The 17983-nt window shown below is 45.7% G+C and overlaps 2 protein-coding genes across 9 annotated transcripts in view; one reads left to right on the forward strand and one right to left on the reverse strand.

The window, feature by feature from the left end:
- The window catches only part of LOC141583178 (protein mono-ADP-ribosyltransferase PARP4-like), an 86508-nt gene that overhangs the window by 20426 nt on the left and 48099 nt on the right, over positions 1–17983 (reverse strand). For all 8 annotated transcript variants that reach the window (XM_074392511.1, XM_074392513.1, XM_074392510.1 and 5 more), the window contains 10 exons: positions 17728–17774; positions 17512–17590; positions 13556–13693; positions 12282–12477; positions 10269–10336; positions 9161–9348; positions 6047–6146; positions 3669–3839; positions 3358–3438; positions 343–423 (listed from right to left, as the gene is read on the reverse strand). In XM_074392511.1, coding sequence (XP_074248612.1) covers positions 343–423; positions 3358–3438; positions 3669–3839; positions 6047–6146; positions 9161–9348; positions 10269–10336; positions 12282–12477; positions 13556–13693; positions 17512–17590; positions 17728–17774 — 1149 coding nt within the window. The remainder of the gene's footprint in view (positions 1–342; positions 424–3357; positions 3439–3668; positions 3840–6046; positions 6147–9160; positions 9349–10268; positions 10337–12281; positions 12478–13555; positions 13694–17511; positions 17591–17727; positions 17775–17983) is intronic.
- Positions 6532–6849, forward strand: LOC141583179 (large ribosomal subunit protein eL36-like). The gene has a single exon (XM_074392519.1). It carries the CDS (start codon positions 6532–6534, stop codon positions 6847–6849), a length of 318 nt encoding a protein of 105 aa, XP_074248620.1.

Genomic DNA, 17983 nt, shown 5'->3' on the forward strand with positions numbered 1-17983 from the left:
AGATGGGAATACTAACACTACCACGTGCAAGATCTGAGATGATGTCTACTACGGGCACTCAGTGAGTGTTCTCTGAGCTCTCCTCAGGCTTCTTTCTGATGAGTCAAAAAAACACGGAACTTTTCAGAAACCACTGACATCCACTCTTTTGCTAATTCATTCAACACACATTTACCGCACACCCCACATCCCAGGCACAGTGTCACAGATACAGTGATGAATGCCCTGACACCACAGTTTCCTTCTCCATGCAGCTGACCTCACTTTCCATTTCCACAGATACATCAATGTAAGAATGCTCAAGAATAATGTCTAATAGATTTTACAGTGAAAAGAACAAACCTCATGACTGGTCTCATTTTCGTGAAGAATGCCATCTTCATAATCTCTGATTAGAGCTCGGGCTGCCAGCTTGTGGATCATCTGTGTTTAAGCAGTAAAGAAAAAAAAAGATTCTTATGGCTTCTAATAAAAGACTTGCAAAGAACATCATTTTAAAAATCGAGGTATAATCTGCATATAGTAAAATACACTCCTTTTAAGTGTCCAGTTCAATGAGTCTTAATGGATGTATATGATTATGTGACCACTGTCGAAGTGAAGACACAAAACATTCACTTTACCCTGAAAAGTTCCCGTGTACCCCTATGCAGTTTCCCCCAGCCCTGGCAGCTTCTTATCTATTTTCTGTCCCTAGAGTTTTGCTTTTTCTATAAAAGGCCATTTTGCTGATTCAATTTATTTAAAAAATTCACAATTTTTTGTCTACCATAGGAAGAGCCACCTTGGTGCTGGGATGCCCATCCATGAACATGGTCTACACTCTGCAGGGTGAGGACTGCACGGTGTGCACCACCAGGTGCTTCCTCTCCAACAACTAAGAGATGGAACTTTCAGTAATTTCAACTTTTGTAATTTTGTCATTGATAAGGCTGCTTCTCACAGAGGAAGCACAACTTTCTGTGACTTATGGAAAATGGCCTCTTCCCAGGTGAAATATTTTTACCTTCTTTCCCTCTAGATCTAATTTTAAAAAATACACTTCTAATTTATTCTCCCTTATCATTACCCACAAAGATCTCATTTTTAAAGCAATACAGAGCTAAAGTTCTATATGCAAGTCACTGGCAACTAATAAGTCAATGATATTGATTTAGTGCTGAAAAGTAAGCTATATATTTTTGAGAAAAAAACCAGCAATGTCTGGGAAATGATATATCTGGCTATACTAATACTCTTCTGAATTAAAAAAAACAAACAAACAAAAAAAACCCCAAAAAACAACTACATAATAGCATATATAGGCCAGGAACTTTCAAGGCTAGACTACAATGGATTCAGTATTAGTGCAAATACTGCAAACTTCTTGGTAATAATTTATGAGATTGTGATATGCAGAAAGCTAAACTAGGCAACCCCAAAAGATATTTTTTTGGCATATTTTAAGATGGCTATTCAGAGGGACAGCAGACACAGGAATAGGTCTGAAAAGCAGTCCTTTTGTGGGGAATATCTGCATCTGCAGAGGAATCCTGTGCCAGCGAAGTAAACAGCAGATGCAAACAGGCTCTCTCTGAGACCTCCTCATTTGCCTTACCCCGATCTAGGAAAGATGAACTCCCAGGAAGAAGAGACTAAAGTCTGATACTCTAAAGCGATGATAGAGAAACAGTTAGCAGAGGTGCTTCTGTTCTCTCTGAGTGCTGCTGCCTGCCAGACGTCCTCTGCATCACAAGAAAGCCTTGGCTCACCATGCGTCTCCTCCCCTCACCCTCCCACAACCTGTCCCCATCTCCCCACAGGAGGCCCATGCCCCTACCCACTTCTGTACAGCATAAAACTTCACTCATCTGACCCTTCTTTGAGTCTCATGTGGCTCCTCCACATAAAACAAAATGTGCATATCTTTTCCCCTGTTGGATTATTTTATAGACCAAACGTAAGTTTCAACTCCTCTACGGACCTAAGAAATATGTATATTTGTTATTCCTAACAAGATCCTTCAACCACACCTGAGTTTATGTTAATTAGGTGGCTTTTAGAAAGTCCCTAGGATGAGGATTGGTTGCTGGGGAACCAACCGCATGATGAGAGGGCTGGAACTTTTAGCCCCACACCCCAGCCTCCAGAGAGGGCAGAGTTAATCACCAATGGCCAATGATTTCATCAACCGGGGCTTTGTAATGAAACCTGCATTAAAAACCCCACCTAAAGCGGTTCAGGGGGTTTCTGGGTTGGCACTCATGTGCCAGGAAGGTGGTGCACCCCAACTCTATGTTAGACAGAAGCTCCTGTGCTTGGGACAATTCTGGACCTCACCCTATGTACCTCTTCCTCTGGCTGTTCATTCATATCCTTTATAATCTTTGGAATAAGTCAGTCATCCTAAATAAACTTTTCTTGAGTTTTCTGAGCTGTTACAGCAAATTACTGAACCTGAAAAAGGGTTGTGGGAACGCTGATTTGGAGCTGATCAGAAGTGGGGGTAACCTGGGGAACCACTACTTGCTACTGATGTCCAGAGTTGGGGCCAGGCTTGCGGGGCCGAGCCCCTTACCCTGTGAGGTCTGTGCAAACCTCAGGCAGCTAGCGTCAGAACTGAATTAAATAGTAGGACATGCAACTGACGGCAGTGAATTGGCTGGGAAAAAACACTTATCGAAGAACCAGAAATGGTGTGACTATGGAAAACCAGGAGTTTTTTTCTTTCATAATTCATTTGCTTTTAATAAAAAAATGGAAAATCCCCACATCCTCAATATATGATATCATCTACTCTTAGTTCAGTACTGTGATAACTAATACTTCTAAATAGTGTCGATAGACCAGTGGCATTTAACTTTTGTTGAGGTATGAACATCTTTGAGAACCTCTCTAGAAACATCTCCATGCATAAATACCATATTTAATTGCAGTTATCCCACCTACTGATGCCCATATAGACCTGCCTAGCTCCAACCACCCCAGATGGAAAAGTGCTGAGTTAGAAACTGAAGGAAAGTCTACTCATTTATACAGATATGCCAACTCTGTATCGTGTAATGAAATTTCAGCACAGGAAAACAATGAGGTACAGACAGCAGGGGCGTCCAATCTTCTGGCTTCCCTGGGCCACAATGAAAGAAGAATTGTCTCAGGTGACAAAACATACGCTAACACGATAGCCGATGAGCTAAAAAAAAAAAGTTGCAGACACATCTTATAATGTTTTAAGAAAGTTTACGAATTTGTGTTGGGCTGCATTCAAAGCTGCCCTGGGCCACGGGCTGGACAAGCTTGAAATAGAGCATTATATATGGAAATGTAAAACAGTAACTTTCAAACAATGGGTCAGTTAGTTTAGGTTTGGAAGCTTACAGTTCCAGTTGTCTTCTGAAGCTCAGTAGTTGACACCATTGTACTAAATTCTTTCTCTTGAATGAATGCACACAGGGTTGCCTGAAACGGGAAAAAAAATAAATTCTTCACTAGGCTTTCCACTCTGCAGTTTCTTGGTTTAACAGAAATTCTTTTGGTGATTTTCTCTCCCCACAAAGCCCTGGCTAACTACCAGCTATGTTCCCAGAAGAAAACCTGCTGGTGAGAAGGTGAGGGAAGAAAAGAAAAAAAAAGAAATCAGCAAAATATATTGGTCTGCCCGTAGAATGACCAACTCTGCACCTTCTTACCTGTGTGCAGTGTGGAATGAATCCATAGACAAGGAGTCGATCATTGCGAAACAATGACGGCACCTGGGCTGGGGCCTGCAGGGCCTCGGGAGCATCTGGATCGAGTTGCTGCCATTTGACTGAGACAGAGTGGCAACCAGGAGAGCACAGCCTGGTCATTTGGTCTTCTATCTATTTAGAAAAGAGGAGTTACTTCTCTTTCAATGGTCCAATCAGAAAATAGTTACTTCACATTTAAAATAAAGCATACATTCTATCCTTTGGGAATTTTATAACTCTTTGGTATTTTTTCTTCTTCCTGCTACAAGGTACTTTTTCAAAAAGATTTTAAACAGAATTTATTTATTTATTTATTTATTTTACTTTGAGACGAAGTCTGGCGCTGTTGCCTAGGCTGGAGTGCAGGGGTGCGGTCTCGGCTCACTCCTATTCCCGCCTCCCAGGTTCAACTGATTTTCTTGCCTCAGCCTCCCAAGTAGCCGAGACTACAGGCACGTGCCACCACATCTGGCTAATTTTTGCATTTTTAGTAGAGATGGGGTTTCACCGTGTTGCCCAGGCTGGTCTTGAACCCCTGACCTTAGGTGATCCACCTGCCTCAGCCTCCCAGAGTGCTAGGGTTACAGATGTGAGCCACCACGCCCAGGTAGAATTTTAAATAATGGTATGACCACATCCTTCCCATTTACAAAGCATCCTGAAATTATTCCATTTGCTAATTACTAATATGCAACTTTGGCAGGAGTAGATTCCAGTACTTGAATAGACATTTCTCCAAAGAAGATACACAAAAGCCATGAAAAGTGTGCGTGAAAAGATGCTTGATGTCACGAGTCATTAGGGAAGTGCAAATCAGAACCACAATGATCCCATTTCACACGCAGTGGGATGGCTGTTATTAAAAGACAGGTAGGTGGTGGCTGGGCAGAATGGCTTATGCCTGTAATCCCAGCACTTTGGGAGTTCAAGGTAGGTGGATTGCTTGAGCTTGGGATTCAAAACCAGTCTGGGTAACATGGCGAAACCCTGTCTCTACAAAAAATACAAAAAATTAGCCCGGTGTGGTGGTGTGGGCCTGTAGTCCTACCTACTTGGGGGGCTGAGGCAGGAGGATGGCTTGAGACCAGGATGCCAGGGCTGCAGTGAGCCAAGTGTGTGTGGGTGACAAAGTGATACCCTGTCTTAAAAAAAAAAACAACAACCAACCAACAAACGAAAAACAAGAAGAAAAAAAAGTGGTGGCATAGGTCTGTAGTCCCAGCTACTCTGGAGGCTGAGGTGGGAGGATCACTTGAGCTCAGGAAGTTGAGGTCGTGGTGAGCTATGATTGCACTACCGCACTCCCACCTAGATGACCGCTCGACACGGTGTCTCAAAAACAAAACGAAACAAAACCAAAGAAAAGCTGATTGATTTCAGTCAATGTGGGAAAAAAAAAAGGGATGATGAGTGTTGATGAGGATGTGGAAAAACTGCAGTCCTGGTGCACTGGTGGTGAGGATGTAAAATGATACAGCTGCTATGGAAGACTGCATGGCGATCCCCCAAAAAACTAGACATAGAACGACCACAGAATCCAGCAATCCCGTGCTGCGCGTATATCCAGATTTGAAAGCAGACGCAAACAGACCCTCGTATACTAATGCTCATAGCAGCATTCTTCACAAAAGCCAAAGGCTAGAAACAACCTAAATGTCTACAAACAGATGAATGGATATGCAAAATGCGGTCTCTCCATACAATGGAGTATTATTCAGCTTTAAAAAGAAGGGAAATTCTGACACATGCTGCAACAGACATGGATGTTAAAAACATGCTCAGTGAAATAAGCCAGATGTAAGAGGACAATGTCTGATGACTTTGCTTATATGAGATACTCAGAATCGGCAAAGTCATAGAGATGGAAAGTAGAGTCGTGGTTCGCTGCGGCTGGGCATAGGAGGGAATGCGGAGTTACGGTTTAATGGGTACATATTTTCTGTTCGGGATGATGAAACAGTGAAGATGGTGATGGTTGCACAGCATTGTAAATGCAGCTAATAGCACTAAGTTGTACACTTAAAAATGGTTAAAATGCTAAATTTTATCATAGTCAAGAAAATTAATTTCAGCAAAACATATTTAATAATTCACTTTAAAAAATTCAGTCCATGATTTTTCAGGCAGAAATCAAACTGTGAGCTGGGAGAATGGCCTGATTCAGAACTCCCGTGTTCCTGCTGGTGCAGTTCTGAGGCAGGGCTCACACCGGCGGCAGCCCGTGCCTCTTCGTGGCTTCCATCTCATTCGAGGAAACACAGATGTTCCTATTGCTTAGCCTTGGAAGGATGTGAGATTTCCACACGTAAATACAAAACCAGAGGTTTAAAAAAACATACCTGTTTTCTCCAACTATGCTTGGATTTTGCATTAAAATATTCAAATACTCCGGCACCATACTGGGACAAAATCCTTAAGATGTGACGATTTGCTGTAGAACTGATCACATTTCACGTTTTAGTTTACAAGACATTGGAGAAATATTCTTGAAGTACACGTTAACAGCGTTGAGAAAGCTCACAACTCAAGAGGAGAGACGTTACATGGAAGAATGTACTCTCGTGTAGCTGAGGTTAAACAGAGAAGATGGTAACCGGAGAAAACATCTGAAAGTTTGGCTAATTTGAGCTCTCATATATCAGAGCACTGAGTTATCCTTCAAACAGAAAAAGGTTGAAATTCTTGACTTTCAATTTACTGAAGGAGGGAATAGATGACTCTAAAAACAACCCTACAAGGTATCAGAATGCTGAGAAAGATATCAACTTAATTTCAATAAATAGCAACATGCTTCCGACACGGTCGCCATTGGAGAGTAGCAGCCATGGCTCTTCGGTGTCCTATGGCTGTGGGCCTCAACATGGGCCACAAGGTAACCAAGAAGGTGAGCAAGCCCAGGCACAGCCACCGCTGCAGGTATCTGACCAAACACACCAAGTTCGTGTGGGACACGGTGCGGGAGGTGTGTGGCTTTGCCCTGTATGAGTGGCGTGCCATGGAGTTGCTGAAGGTCTCCAAGGACAAACGGGCCCTCGAGTTCATCAAGAAAAGGGTGGGGACACACATCTGGGCCAAGAGGAAGCGGGAGGAGCTGAGCCATGTCCTGGCCACCATGAGGAAAGCTGCTGCCGAGAAAGACTGAGCTCCCTCCCCTGCTGTCTCCCTGAAATAAAAAACAGCTGTACCCACCCCCTCAGAATACATAACAACATTACCTGAATCTGACCCCAAAGGCCTAATGCTGGCAAAGAGTGAATAAAGATTACCTCTTAAAATCTGAGACACATCAACACAGCAAAAGGCATAAAGGAGCAATTCTCACTATAGCAAAGAGCATCTCTGACATTTAAATGACAAGTGCCCTATTACTTTTCTCTCTACAATAATTCTACGACTATCGACTCCTTGCTTAGAGGTGTGCCTCCTGAAATGCTAAAGAAAAGATCAATTACTTTTCAGAAAAAGAACTTATGAAAGTAATTTCCAAGACGTTTTTCAACCCATTTATAAAGACTGGACTTGCCTTTATCCTCCATATTAATTGGTAATGATCATGACACTGACTAGAGGATACTTAACATGGGTTATTGGTAGTTACAGCTTCTGTCTGTTAGCAAGGCAGGCTGGAATCTTCCTGTGCTCCCCTGTGTGGCTCTCAGAGGACGAGCACTCATGCCAGGGAGGAGGTTGGATGGTCTCTACGCTTGGGAAGCTCACTTTACTAGAGTTTGTAATGGCAAAGACATGCGTGGAAGATGCGACGCAGAAGCACTTAGAAAGATCCCCAAAACTCAATGGAAAAGCAGAACGGATCCCAGCCCCTCCAGGCATGGGCAGCGCTAACCAGCACAGTCTCCTCTGGGAGCAGGCTCCTCCACTACACACCCAGACTCCCCATTGGGTGCCTTACAATTTTTCTAATTAAAAAAAAATTTTTTTTAAAGATGGGTCTTGCTCAGTCACTCAGGCTGGAGTGCAATGGCCCAACCATGGCTCACTGCAGCCTTGACCTCCTGGGCTGAAGCAATCTTCCTGCTTTGGGCTCCCAGAGTGCCGGGACCACAGGTGTGAGTCACTGCCCCTGACCTGATCACACTCCCTTGATTGCCTCCCCGGCACATGGGAAAATCCCACCTCCCGGCCCCAGAGTCGGGGCCTGATGTTCGTCTCGGGATAGACCCTCATTGAGGAAGGTATGAATTAGGTGCCAGCGCTTCTGCTCTGTGGTGTCTGAGCCCTGACCTGGGAGCAGGGGGCAAGGAGGGGCTGCTGAGACCAGGAGACGGTGCACGGGCTGCCCTGAGTGCAGCTTTGAGCTCAACAGGTGAAGTTCCATCAGGAACAACTCCTAGTGGAGCTGCTCAGGCTGATATATTTCCTGTTGGCCTGTGATGCTGGGCTAGGCCTTAGATTACAGGGAACAGAGCCATGAGCTGTGACCGTGGAGGACAGAAGATAGCCCTTGAGGCAGGCAGGGCAAGCTTGGGTAGGGCAGCTAGGGGTGGAGGGGGCCACAGGGGGCACTGTGGGCCATGGAGGGGCATCGGGGCCACAGAGGGGCATTCGGGGTGCTGGCTCCTGGAGCTCAGGGTGAGTCCAGGTCAAGGTTCGGGGCAAGGACAGCATAGGGGCCCCCATTCTGTCCCATGAAGAAGCTAAGGATCTGCTCCATACACTGCCTCAGAAGAGAGATACCTGGTGACCATTGGCTCAGCTGGTGGCCACATGCAGGAGTCCACAGAGGCAGGCAGGATGGGCAAGTTCTGTGCCCATGCAGACACCAAGTGGCCCCTCTGTTTTCCTTACACATATGCCACATACCTTAGTGCAATCCAAAAGAGCTAAGTTTTAATGGGGAGGGGGCGGTTTCAACAATCTATGGGTGTTAGCTTCCCATGGAAAGCTTCTATGCACACCACAGGGTTTGCAAATGCAAATGCTCATAATGACCAGAAGTGAGATGCCAAGCAGCAAAGCAGCCGGGTGGGGTCTGCCTGGAGGCCACGTGCCCCAGCTCGAGTCCAGCACAGCCCGTGAGGAGGTATGCCCAGGCTGCTCAGGACAAGCTGGAGATTCGGATTCTTATGCTAAATAATAACATCTAACATTGCTTTGGTGCTAATTGGGTCAGTTCTGTTCTGCGTGCTTTCTATACGTGAGCTCATTTAATCCTGAGCAACCCCAAGACGTAGGTACTGTCATTATAGTCTTGATTTTATGAGAGGTTAAGAACTTGCTCAAGGTCACAGCTGATGAGTGGCCAACCCAGGTTCTGAGACTCAGGCAGACTGGCCGGGAGCCCGGGGCCCCATCCCTCTGTGCTGTAAGGCTTCTGTCTTCTAGTTTCAACTTCCAAGCTTGCAAAAGTCCCATGCAGGCCAACGAGCAGGCCTCCTCACAGGCTGCCTTTCCCACCCGCGTCTGGGCTGCGTGAGTGGCTCTCTGAGACTCACCCGATACCGCAGGCAAACAACCTGGTGTGGGGGCGGCTCCTCTTCACAAGCTGCAGCGTCAGCCTCTCGTCCTGGAGGTGCCCATCAGACACTAGGAGGATGCTCCGGGACCCTCGAGCAGGGTACAGTAAGCTAAGATATCGGAGAGTTTTCCAGAAGTCTGTATTCCCCATGGTAGGTGTGGCAGACTGGAGGAAATGAAGTGAAAGATTACGTTCTCCTTGTTGGATACGGTCACCATTTGCAGTCACCAGTGACACATCTAAGGACAGTGTAGAGATACAGTGACATGGAAAATATCTTATTTCCCTAATTATACATTTGTGAAACAACTAAACTTACGTCCTTTTAGTTTGTTTCATGTCACACAGTGACTGTAATAGAACTGTAATATTATCACCTCATGCTTGGTCAGTCTCATCTGGTCAGTCTCGGCTTGCTCCATTTTATTATTATTGTTCTTTCTTTCTTTCTTTCTTTTTAAAATTCGAGATGGAGTCTTGCTCTGTTGCCCAGGCTGGAGTGCAGTGGAGCAATCTTGGCTCACTGCAACGTCCACCTGCTGGGTTCAAGCGATTCTCCTGCCTCGGCCTCCCTAGTAGCTAGGATTACAGGTGTCCACCACCACGACTAGCTAATTGTTTGTATTTTTAGTAGATATGGGGTTTCACCATGTTGGCCAGGCTGGTCTTGAACTCCTGACCTCAGGTGATCTACCCACCTTGGCCTCCCAAAGTGCTGGGATTAGAGGCGTGAGCCACTGTACCTGGCATTTCCTTCTTTCTTAGCCTCCAGCCTTTTAGATGACGCTGGCTGCATTTTAAGAAGAAAAAAAACAAGGGACAGAAGAGAACTTCTCGAAGCTGTTAATGCTAGTTGTATTAGGATGGTGGGACATGGGAGATTTTTTTCTTTCTATTCTTTTTAATTTCCAATTCTTCCTTAATGAGTGTATATCATTGTAATTAATGAAATAAGAGCCCACCAACATACAGAAATGAAGCAATAAAGGTGATCTGATAGTGGCTTGAGGGGCCTAAGCCCTGGAGATCCCCCCAAAGCATGGTAGGAAAAGACTCAAGAGATACAGGAAGCCTCTTGCACTCACCATGATGAACTCTGTTGCCGCAGTCTTGCTTGTGATATGCTGAGGATACGAAAATAACTCCTTGGAACCTGTGTAATAAGATCAGCATGAGGTGCTGCCTCCACACATTTACTTGCTTGACACTAACAATAATGTGACTTCATACCACCACAGCTGTCATAAAGGATGTTGTATATTTATGTGTGTACCTTCCTTTTTAGAAAATTGTTTGATAATTTTTTTTTTGAGACATTGTTGCCCAGGCTGGAGCGCAATGGCACGATCTTGGCGCACCGCAGCCTCCACCTACTGGGTTCAAGTGATTCTCCTGCCTCAGTCTCCCGAGTAGCTGGAATTACAGGCACGCGCCACCATGCCTGGCTAATTTTGTATTTTTTAGTAGAGACGGGCTTTCTCCATATTGGTCAAGCTGGTCTTGAAATCCTGACCTCAGATGATCCGTCCACCTCGGCCTCCCAAAGTGCTGGGATTACAGGTGTGAGCCACCACACCCGGCCTGATAATTTTAACATACAAAAATTTCACCCCAGCCTGGGCATGGTGGCTCACGCCTGTAATCCCAGCACTTTGAGAGGCTGATGTACGAGGATCGCCTGAGGTCGGGAGTTGAGACCGGCCTGGTCAACATGGTGAAACCCCATCTCTGCTAGAAATATAAAAATTAGCCAGGCGTGGTGGTGGGCACCTGTAATCCCAGCTACTGGGGAGGCAGAGATCGCAGTGAGTTGATATCATGCTACCGCACTCCAGCCTGGGCAACAAAGCGAGACTCTGTCTCCAAAAAAAAAAAATTTCACCACACTATTCTTCTAAATAATAAATTGTTGCGCATCCACACTGTGGTGCTTTGCTACGCAGAATGTTGAGTCGAATTCCATGTGTACACGCAGATTGCTTGTGCCAAGAAAGGTGCAGGGCACTGTGAGGGCCTGGGCAGCTCAGCCCCTGGAAGGCCAGAGTCTCTGCTCAAGCCCTGTGCAGTCCCCATGCTTATCCAACCTCCGCCCCAGCAGCAGCAGACCTTAGCTCTGGGAAAAGGGGCTGGGCCTTCGGCTGGATGGCACAGAGGATGAGAATCAGCAGGACAGGACTGTCCCCTCACTCCACTCTATGTACCCCTCTTTTCTGAGGTGCTGCCTCTGGTGGCTGAGATGTCCCTGGACCCCACGTGGAGGGTGGCACTACCTCCCTTCCAGTAGTGCTGGCCAGATGCTTCCTGAGACCATTCCTTATAGATTTCCTATGACTGTGCTGATGGCAAATGTTTTGTCTTTAGACTTGGGACCTCCTACTCAACAGACCAAGGGTTCTGCATTTGGTTCAGCTGCGATTGACAACAGTAGCATTTATTTTTATTATTATTATTTTTTTTGAGACGGAGTTTCGCACTTGTTACCCAGGCTGGAGTGCAATGGGGCGATCTCGGCTGGCCGCAACCTCCGCCTCCTGGGTTCAGGCAATTCTCCTGCCTCAGCCTCCTGAGTAGCTGGGATTACAGGCACGTGCCACCATGCCCAGCTAATTTTTCTTGGTATTTTTAGTAGAGACGGGGTTTCACCATGTTGACCGGGATGGTCTCGATCTCTCAACCTCGTGATCCACCCGCCTCGGCCTCCCAAAGTGCTGGGATCAGAGGCTTGAGCCACCGCGCCCAGCCCACAGTAGCATTTATATCTCACCTTACTGTGAAACACGCACAGTTTAAAAGTCCTTTACATACATTAGCTCAGTCCTCCTCACAGCAGTACTGTGAGTTAGGGACAATTAGTCTCAGATGACAGAGGAGGAAATGGAGGGACCAGAAGTTCAAGCAGCACACCCAAGGGGACACACAGCCTGGGAGTGATACAGCTGGGATCTGGACCTCAGGGTCCAGCTCCAGAGCTCCTGTGGCTCAGCTTTATACTGGGCTGCCCCACACTGCACAGGCGGGGCCAGGTACCCACAGTCTTCATTTCTACAGAGCGTGATTCACACGTGGGGAAGCACCTGCCAGGGCCAAAGTGCACTTACCTGTGCCGAACTGGATGATGTTTACTTTTTGCTTCTCACCCACCAAAGACAGTGCATGCAAGGCGATCTGCTTGGCTTGCAAGAACGTCACACCCTCCATAGAACTGGAGCAGTCCAGACAAATAATCACTTCGCTCTCATTGGCCAGGTCAGGGAGGTCGACATTGAGATCAGGTTGAAAGACAAGCATGCAAGCCTGAAAGGAGAAAGAAGGAGCTGGCCTGGAGCATCTCGTCACTTCAACTGGAAAAGGTCTACTTAGAAAACTCCAAAACTTTCTAGTGAGGTAAACTAATGCTCTAAAAACAAAAAGAATAAGATGTAATTTACAACAAGATGGCCTACTAGGAGTTCCAGTCAAAAGCAGAATGTTAGAGCTGGGAGTTTCCAATGCAGAAGACATAAACTCCTGCGAGGTCAAGAATTAATATCTAAAACATGTATCTCTCACACACTATTCTAAGAGGAATATACATGCCACTGTGATTACTAAAATAGACACACGTACCTTTTGTTCCATTAATTAACCAATACTTAAAATAACTACTATCATATAAGTTTCCTTTTTTTGAGAAAGGGTCTCTCTTTGTTGTCCAGGCTGGTGTGTAGTGGCGTGATCACAGCTCACTGTTGATCTCAACCTCCTGGGCTCAAGTGATCGTCCTGTTTCAGCCTCCTAAGAAGCTGGGAGCACAGGTACGTGTGACCACACCTGGCTAATTTTTTTTCTAAATTTTTTGTAGAGACGAGCTCTCACTATGTTTCCCAGGCTGGTTTCAAACTCCTGGGCTCAAGCAGTCCACCTGCCTTGGCCTCCCAAAGTGCTGGGATTACAAGTGTGAGCCACTCCACCCAGCTGTAAGCTTCATTTTTATTTTAACTTAAGAAGATACTCTTTGTCACAGTCACACAAAATGGTCTTATCATCAACCATAAAGAATTGTTCACGTTTTTCCAGAATCAGTATTTTAAAAGTATAAAGAGCATACAGAATATCCAATGTAATGTCTGACGGTACATGTTCTTTGTTGGGGAGCTTACGGTAAAAATGCCAATCTGTACAGGCAAGTCATCCACATAAGGGTTTTGGTTGAAATGTCAGAAGTTTGGCACGCTTGATATCATAAGTACTTTTAGTTGCAGAATCTTGGGGTGCGAGAGCTCATTTTGTCATGCTAGTTTTTCAGGACAATTCATAATTTCCAAGTTTCACCAACTTATTCTGAAATGTTTCTCCAATAGTGTCTCCTATTTCTACGTAAGAAGGCATATACCTCGCTTTCTTTTTCTGGATGTTTTTCAACCCACATTCTTGGGAGATAGGCGTCAGACAGACCGATGTGGAGGGAAAATCCACCGCTGTCTAAGGAGCTGCCTTCCATGGTGCTAATGACAGCTTTGCAGTCTGTGCGCTGTAAAACAAACACCACGACGACAAGGTGAGGAACGGAGAAACACCGTATTAGCAGTCTGCACTTACCCGTCATGGAGCAAACCCTTGCAAAGCTTACATAACTCTATGAAGAATCAACAAAGTAGTGATAAATTCCAAACTAATGAAATGTAGGCCGGGTGCGGTGGCTCACGTCTATCATCCCAGCACTTTGGCTGGCCAAGGTGGGTGGATCACCTGAGGTCAGGAGTTTGAGGCCAGCCTGGCCAACATGGTGAAACCCCATCACTACTAAAAATACAAAAAATTAGCCAGGCATCATGGTGGGCGCCTGTAATCCCAGCTACTCAGGAGGCTGAGGCAGGAGAATCACTTGAACCCAGGAGAACGAGGTTGCCTTGAGCTGAGAGCGTGCCACTGCACTCCAGCCTGGGTAACAAGAGCAGGACTCCGTCTCAAAAAACCGCCCCCCCAAAAAAAACCCTAAACAATGAAATGTAGGTTTTAGAAGACCATGAGCATATTAGACACCCTTCTGTGATCCTAAGGTTGATTCACACAGTCAAATTTAGGTTAAGTGTGCAACAGTCTCAAACCCTGGATCCAAAGATTATAGATCTGTCCATTCAGTTAGACTTATCTGGGTATAGCAGACAGCACATCAGATAATTAAAACCTAGAAGAATAAAATAGAAAACTCTACAGAAATCTTAGAATTATACCTTAGTTGTATATGTTTTCATGAATATAAAAAAAAACTGTTGAAAATCTAAATGATAAGCTTTAAAACCATAAAGGCGAAGGCAATGTGCTAGACTGTAACATGACCACAAAGTCTCTCCATGCCTGCGTGCCCCTTTGCAATGTGACTTTTGAAGTTTCTCCTGCCTCGAGGCAGCAGCTCTATTTCCACCCTTGAATCTGGAGTTGGCCATAGGGCGTGAAAAGTGCCCATGCAACGGGGCTGGCGCTCTCTTGTTGCTATTGAGGACTCCTCCCCATTATAAGAGTCCACCCGAGCCAAGCTCTGGAGGGGAGACCCAGCCCCTTCCCTGCTGAAACAAGGCCGGCAGCCAGCGGTGGGTGAGGCTGCCCTAGGTCGCCCTGGCCCAGCCCAGCCCAGAACCGCCCAGCCGATCCACAGAACTGTGAGAATAATAAACGCTTGTTGTTTTAAACCACAAAGTTTTGGGACTGTTTGCTAATATGGCAAAAGCTAACTGATGTAGAGGACTCTTTGAAGAGAGCAGATCAGAAATATATACTTATCTCCACTCCCCAGCAAAACGCCCAAGCCTCCCTGCAATGGAAGGAAGGCAACCAGTAAAAAGGGTGTGGACCCACAGAGACCCTGAGAACAGGACCAAGGACAGCACCAGACACGCGAAGCCAACAAATGGGAGGGGAATGGAAAGTGGATGGGAAGGAGCTCGGCCAGAGCGGCGGAGGCTCTGACGGCGACCCGCGGGCTGGTCGGCCCTGCCGCATCCTGGGAAGTAAGGCCACCAGGTCCTAGTGAACAGACGTGTACGGAGCTGTCAGGCCCTGGCCCCTCCCCAACCCAAGTGACCAAGCAGCTACCCGATTCTCTCACTAAGGGAATATGGAGGTTCATTATCTGGAGAAATTCAGCCAAATAGAATCAGGCCAGGGAAGGCGAGGCACGCGGGGCACCGGAGCGCAGTCTGCTTCCTTCAGGGTCGCGAGGTCAGCACCCCGAAACGCGGGCCCCTCAGTCACCTGACCCGGCCACACTCCCTAAACATCCTGGAGCTTCCCGTCGCCTTTCATGTGTTTCAGTCTTAGTGATGGATCCAGAGAGAGAGTCACCCAGACACTGGAGAAAACGTGGAGGCCAAAAAACAACAAAAAGCCAGAAGGGGAAAAAAAAAGGAACTCAAAGAGACGAGACACAACATGAGGAACAGAAGAAAAAACGTCTTATGCATGTTTTTAGAGAGACGAGAGAGGGCAGCGTACCCACGAAAGACACAGAGATGCTATGAAAGAAACAATACTCATAGCACAGAAAACAGCTCTGACAAATGAAACATAAGAGAACTAAAATTAAAATTTCAGTGTCACGGCTGGAATTGAAGATGGAAAAAAAAATGCCCCAAAAGTGGCACAAAAAGACAACGAAAATGGGCAATAGGAAAAAGGCAGAAGAAAACAAGGGGCTTGCTCCAGGGACACCTGAGTGAGAGGCACCGCAGAGGCAGTCGCCAGGGCTACAGGCCTGAGCCACCACATTTGGCTAATTTTTTTTTTTTTAATTTTGTAGAGACAGGGGTCTCACTATGTTGCCCAGACTTTTCTTGAACTCCTGGGCTCAAGTGACCCTCTTTGCCTCAGCTTCCCAAAGTGCTAGAATTACAGGTGTGAGCCACCACACTCAGCCTATTTTCCTTTTTAAAATTCTGCAGGAATTGCAGACCTTATCTTTATCTCTGGTATTCTGAAATTTCATAATTATTGGCTGGGTGTGGTGGCTCACACCTGTGATCTCAGTACTCTGGGAGGCTGAGGCGGGCAATCACCTAGGTCAGGAGTTTGAGACTGGCCCGGGCAACATGGGGAAACCCTGTCCCTACTAAAAATATGAAAATTAACCAGGTGTGGAGGCAGGCACCTGTAGTCCCAGCTACTCAGGAGGCTGAGGCACTGGAATCACTTGAACCCGGGAGTCAGAGGTTGCAGTGGGCTGAGATAGCATCATTGGACTCCAGCCTGGGTGATACTAAGAGTGAGATTCTGTCTCAAAAAAAAAAAAAAGAAAAAAGAGAGAGAGAGAGAGAAAGAGAGAGAGAGAGAAAGGCACTGCAGAAAGGTACAAGAGAGAGGAACAATTTTTTTAATACAAGAAAATTTCTCAGAACTAAAGACCACCAGTTCCATATAATGAATGAATACGATATTATGATGAAATTTCAGAATACCAGAGATAAAGAGAAGGTTGGAAATTCCTGGAAAATTTTAAAAAGGAAAATAGACTGGGTGTGGTGGCTCACGCCTATAATTCTAGCCCTTTGGGAGGCCAAGGTAAAGAGGATCGCTTGAGCCCAGGAGTTTGAAAAAAGCCTGAGCAGCGTAGTGAGACCCTGTCTCTGCAATTTTTTTTTTAAAGTTAGCCAGGTGTGGTGGCACAGGCCTGTAGCCCTAGCTACTCAGGACCTGAAGGGGAGAGGAAAACTAGGGAGTGGGATGAGTGAAGGGGGTAAGAGCTATACATCCACCTTCCATAACAGGAAGTCAAAAGATAATTTCGGAAACAGATGAATCAAGAAAAAGCATTAAGGCCGGGCGCGGTGGCTCAAGCCTGTCATCCCAGCACTTTGGGAGGCCGAGGCGGGTGGATCACGAGGTCGAGAGATCGAGACCATCCTGGTCAACATGGTGAAACCCCGTCTCTACTAAAAATGCAAAAAATTAGCTGGGCATGGTGGTGCGTGCCTATAATCCCAGCTACTCAGGAGGCTGAGGCAGGAGAATTGCCTGAACCCAGGAGGCGGAGGTTGCGGTGAGCCGAGATCGCGCCATTGCACTCCAGCCTGGGTAACAAGAGCGAAACTCCATCTCAAAAAAAAAAAAAAAAAAGAAAAAGCATTAAAAATTAATATTTGAAAGCTAGAGGCAAAACCAGAGAAACAGCTCAAATATTTTACGTGGTTCACTGCCTCTGGAAACTGGGCTGGGGAGAGTCAGGGGCAGGATTGCTGCTTCTTGTTAGAACCCGTTGTTAGCATTATTTCACTTTTAAACCACATGCCTGCATTGCTTTGATAAAAGAAAAGTAGCATGAAAGAAGAGCTCTTACGAAATAAAAGATTCACTAACCTTTTGTTTCAGTTCGTGTGTATCACTGAAAATGAATTCAATCACGTATGGCATCTCGATAGACATAGTCAAAGAGAAGCTACCAAAAATGAAGAGAAAATGTTCTTAGTCTATACGATCTTAAATTTCTATCTGAAATTATTTCAAAGAATTCTAAGTGGAAATTTAATATCCATTGAATGATTAATTGACAGATTTTATATTTTAGGTACTAACCTTTGCTTTGTTCCTATTTCTTTTATACATATCTTCTCTACTGTATCCTGTTAAAAGAAAAATACGCTTGTATAAGTAAGCATATTTTAAGTTTCACAATGAGACTCTAACCTGCTTGTAATCTTGGCAAGGCCACAACTGTCGGCAAGACAGCTGATTTCACTTTCAAGTAGTGACACACAGAAAGTTTGATCACGGTGTGACAGGACCTTCTAAAGTACAACTGACCATTTGGACAGAGATGTTCAACTCTACA

The sequence above is a fragment of the Saimiri boliviensis genome (assembly GCF_048565385.1).
Source record: "Saimiri boliviensis isolate mSaiBol1 chromosome 16 unlocalized genomic scaffold, mSaiBol1.pri SUPER_16_unloc_3, whole genome shotgun sequence".
Taxonomy (NCBI): domain Eukaryota; kingdom Metazoa; phylum Chordata; class Mammalia; order Primates; family Cebidae; genus Saimiri; species Saimiri boliviensis.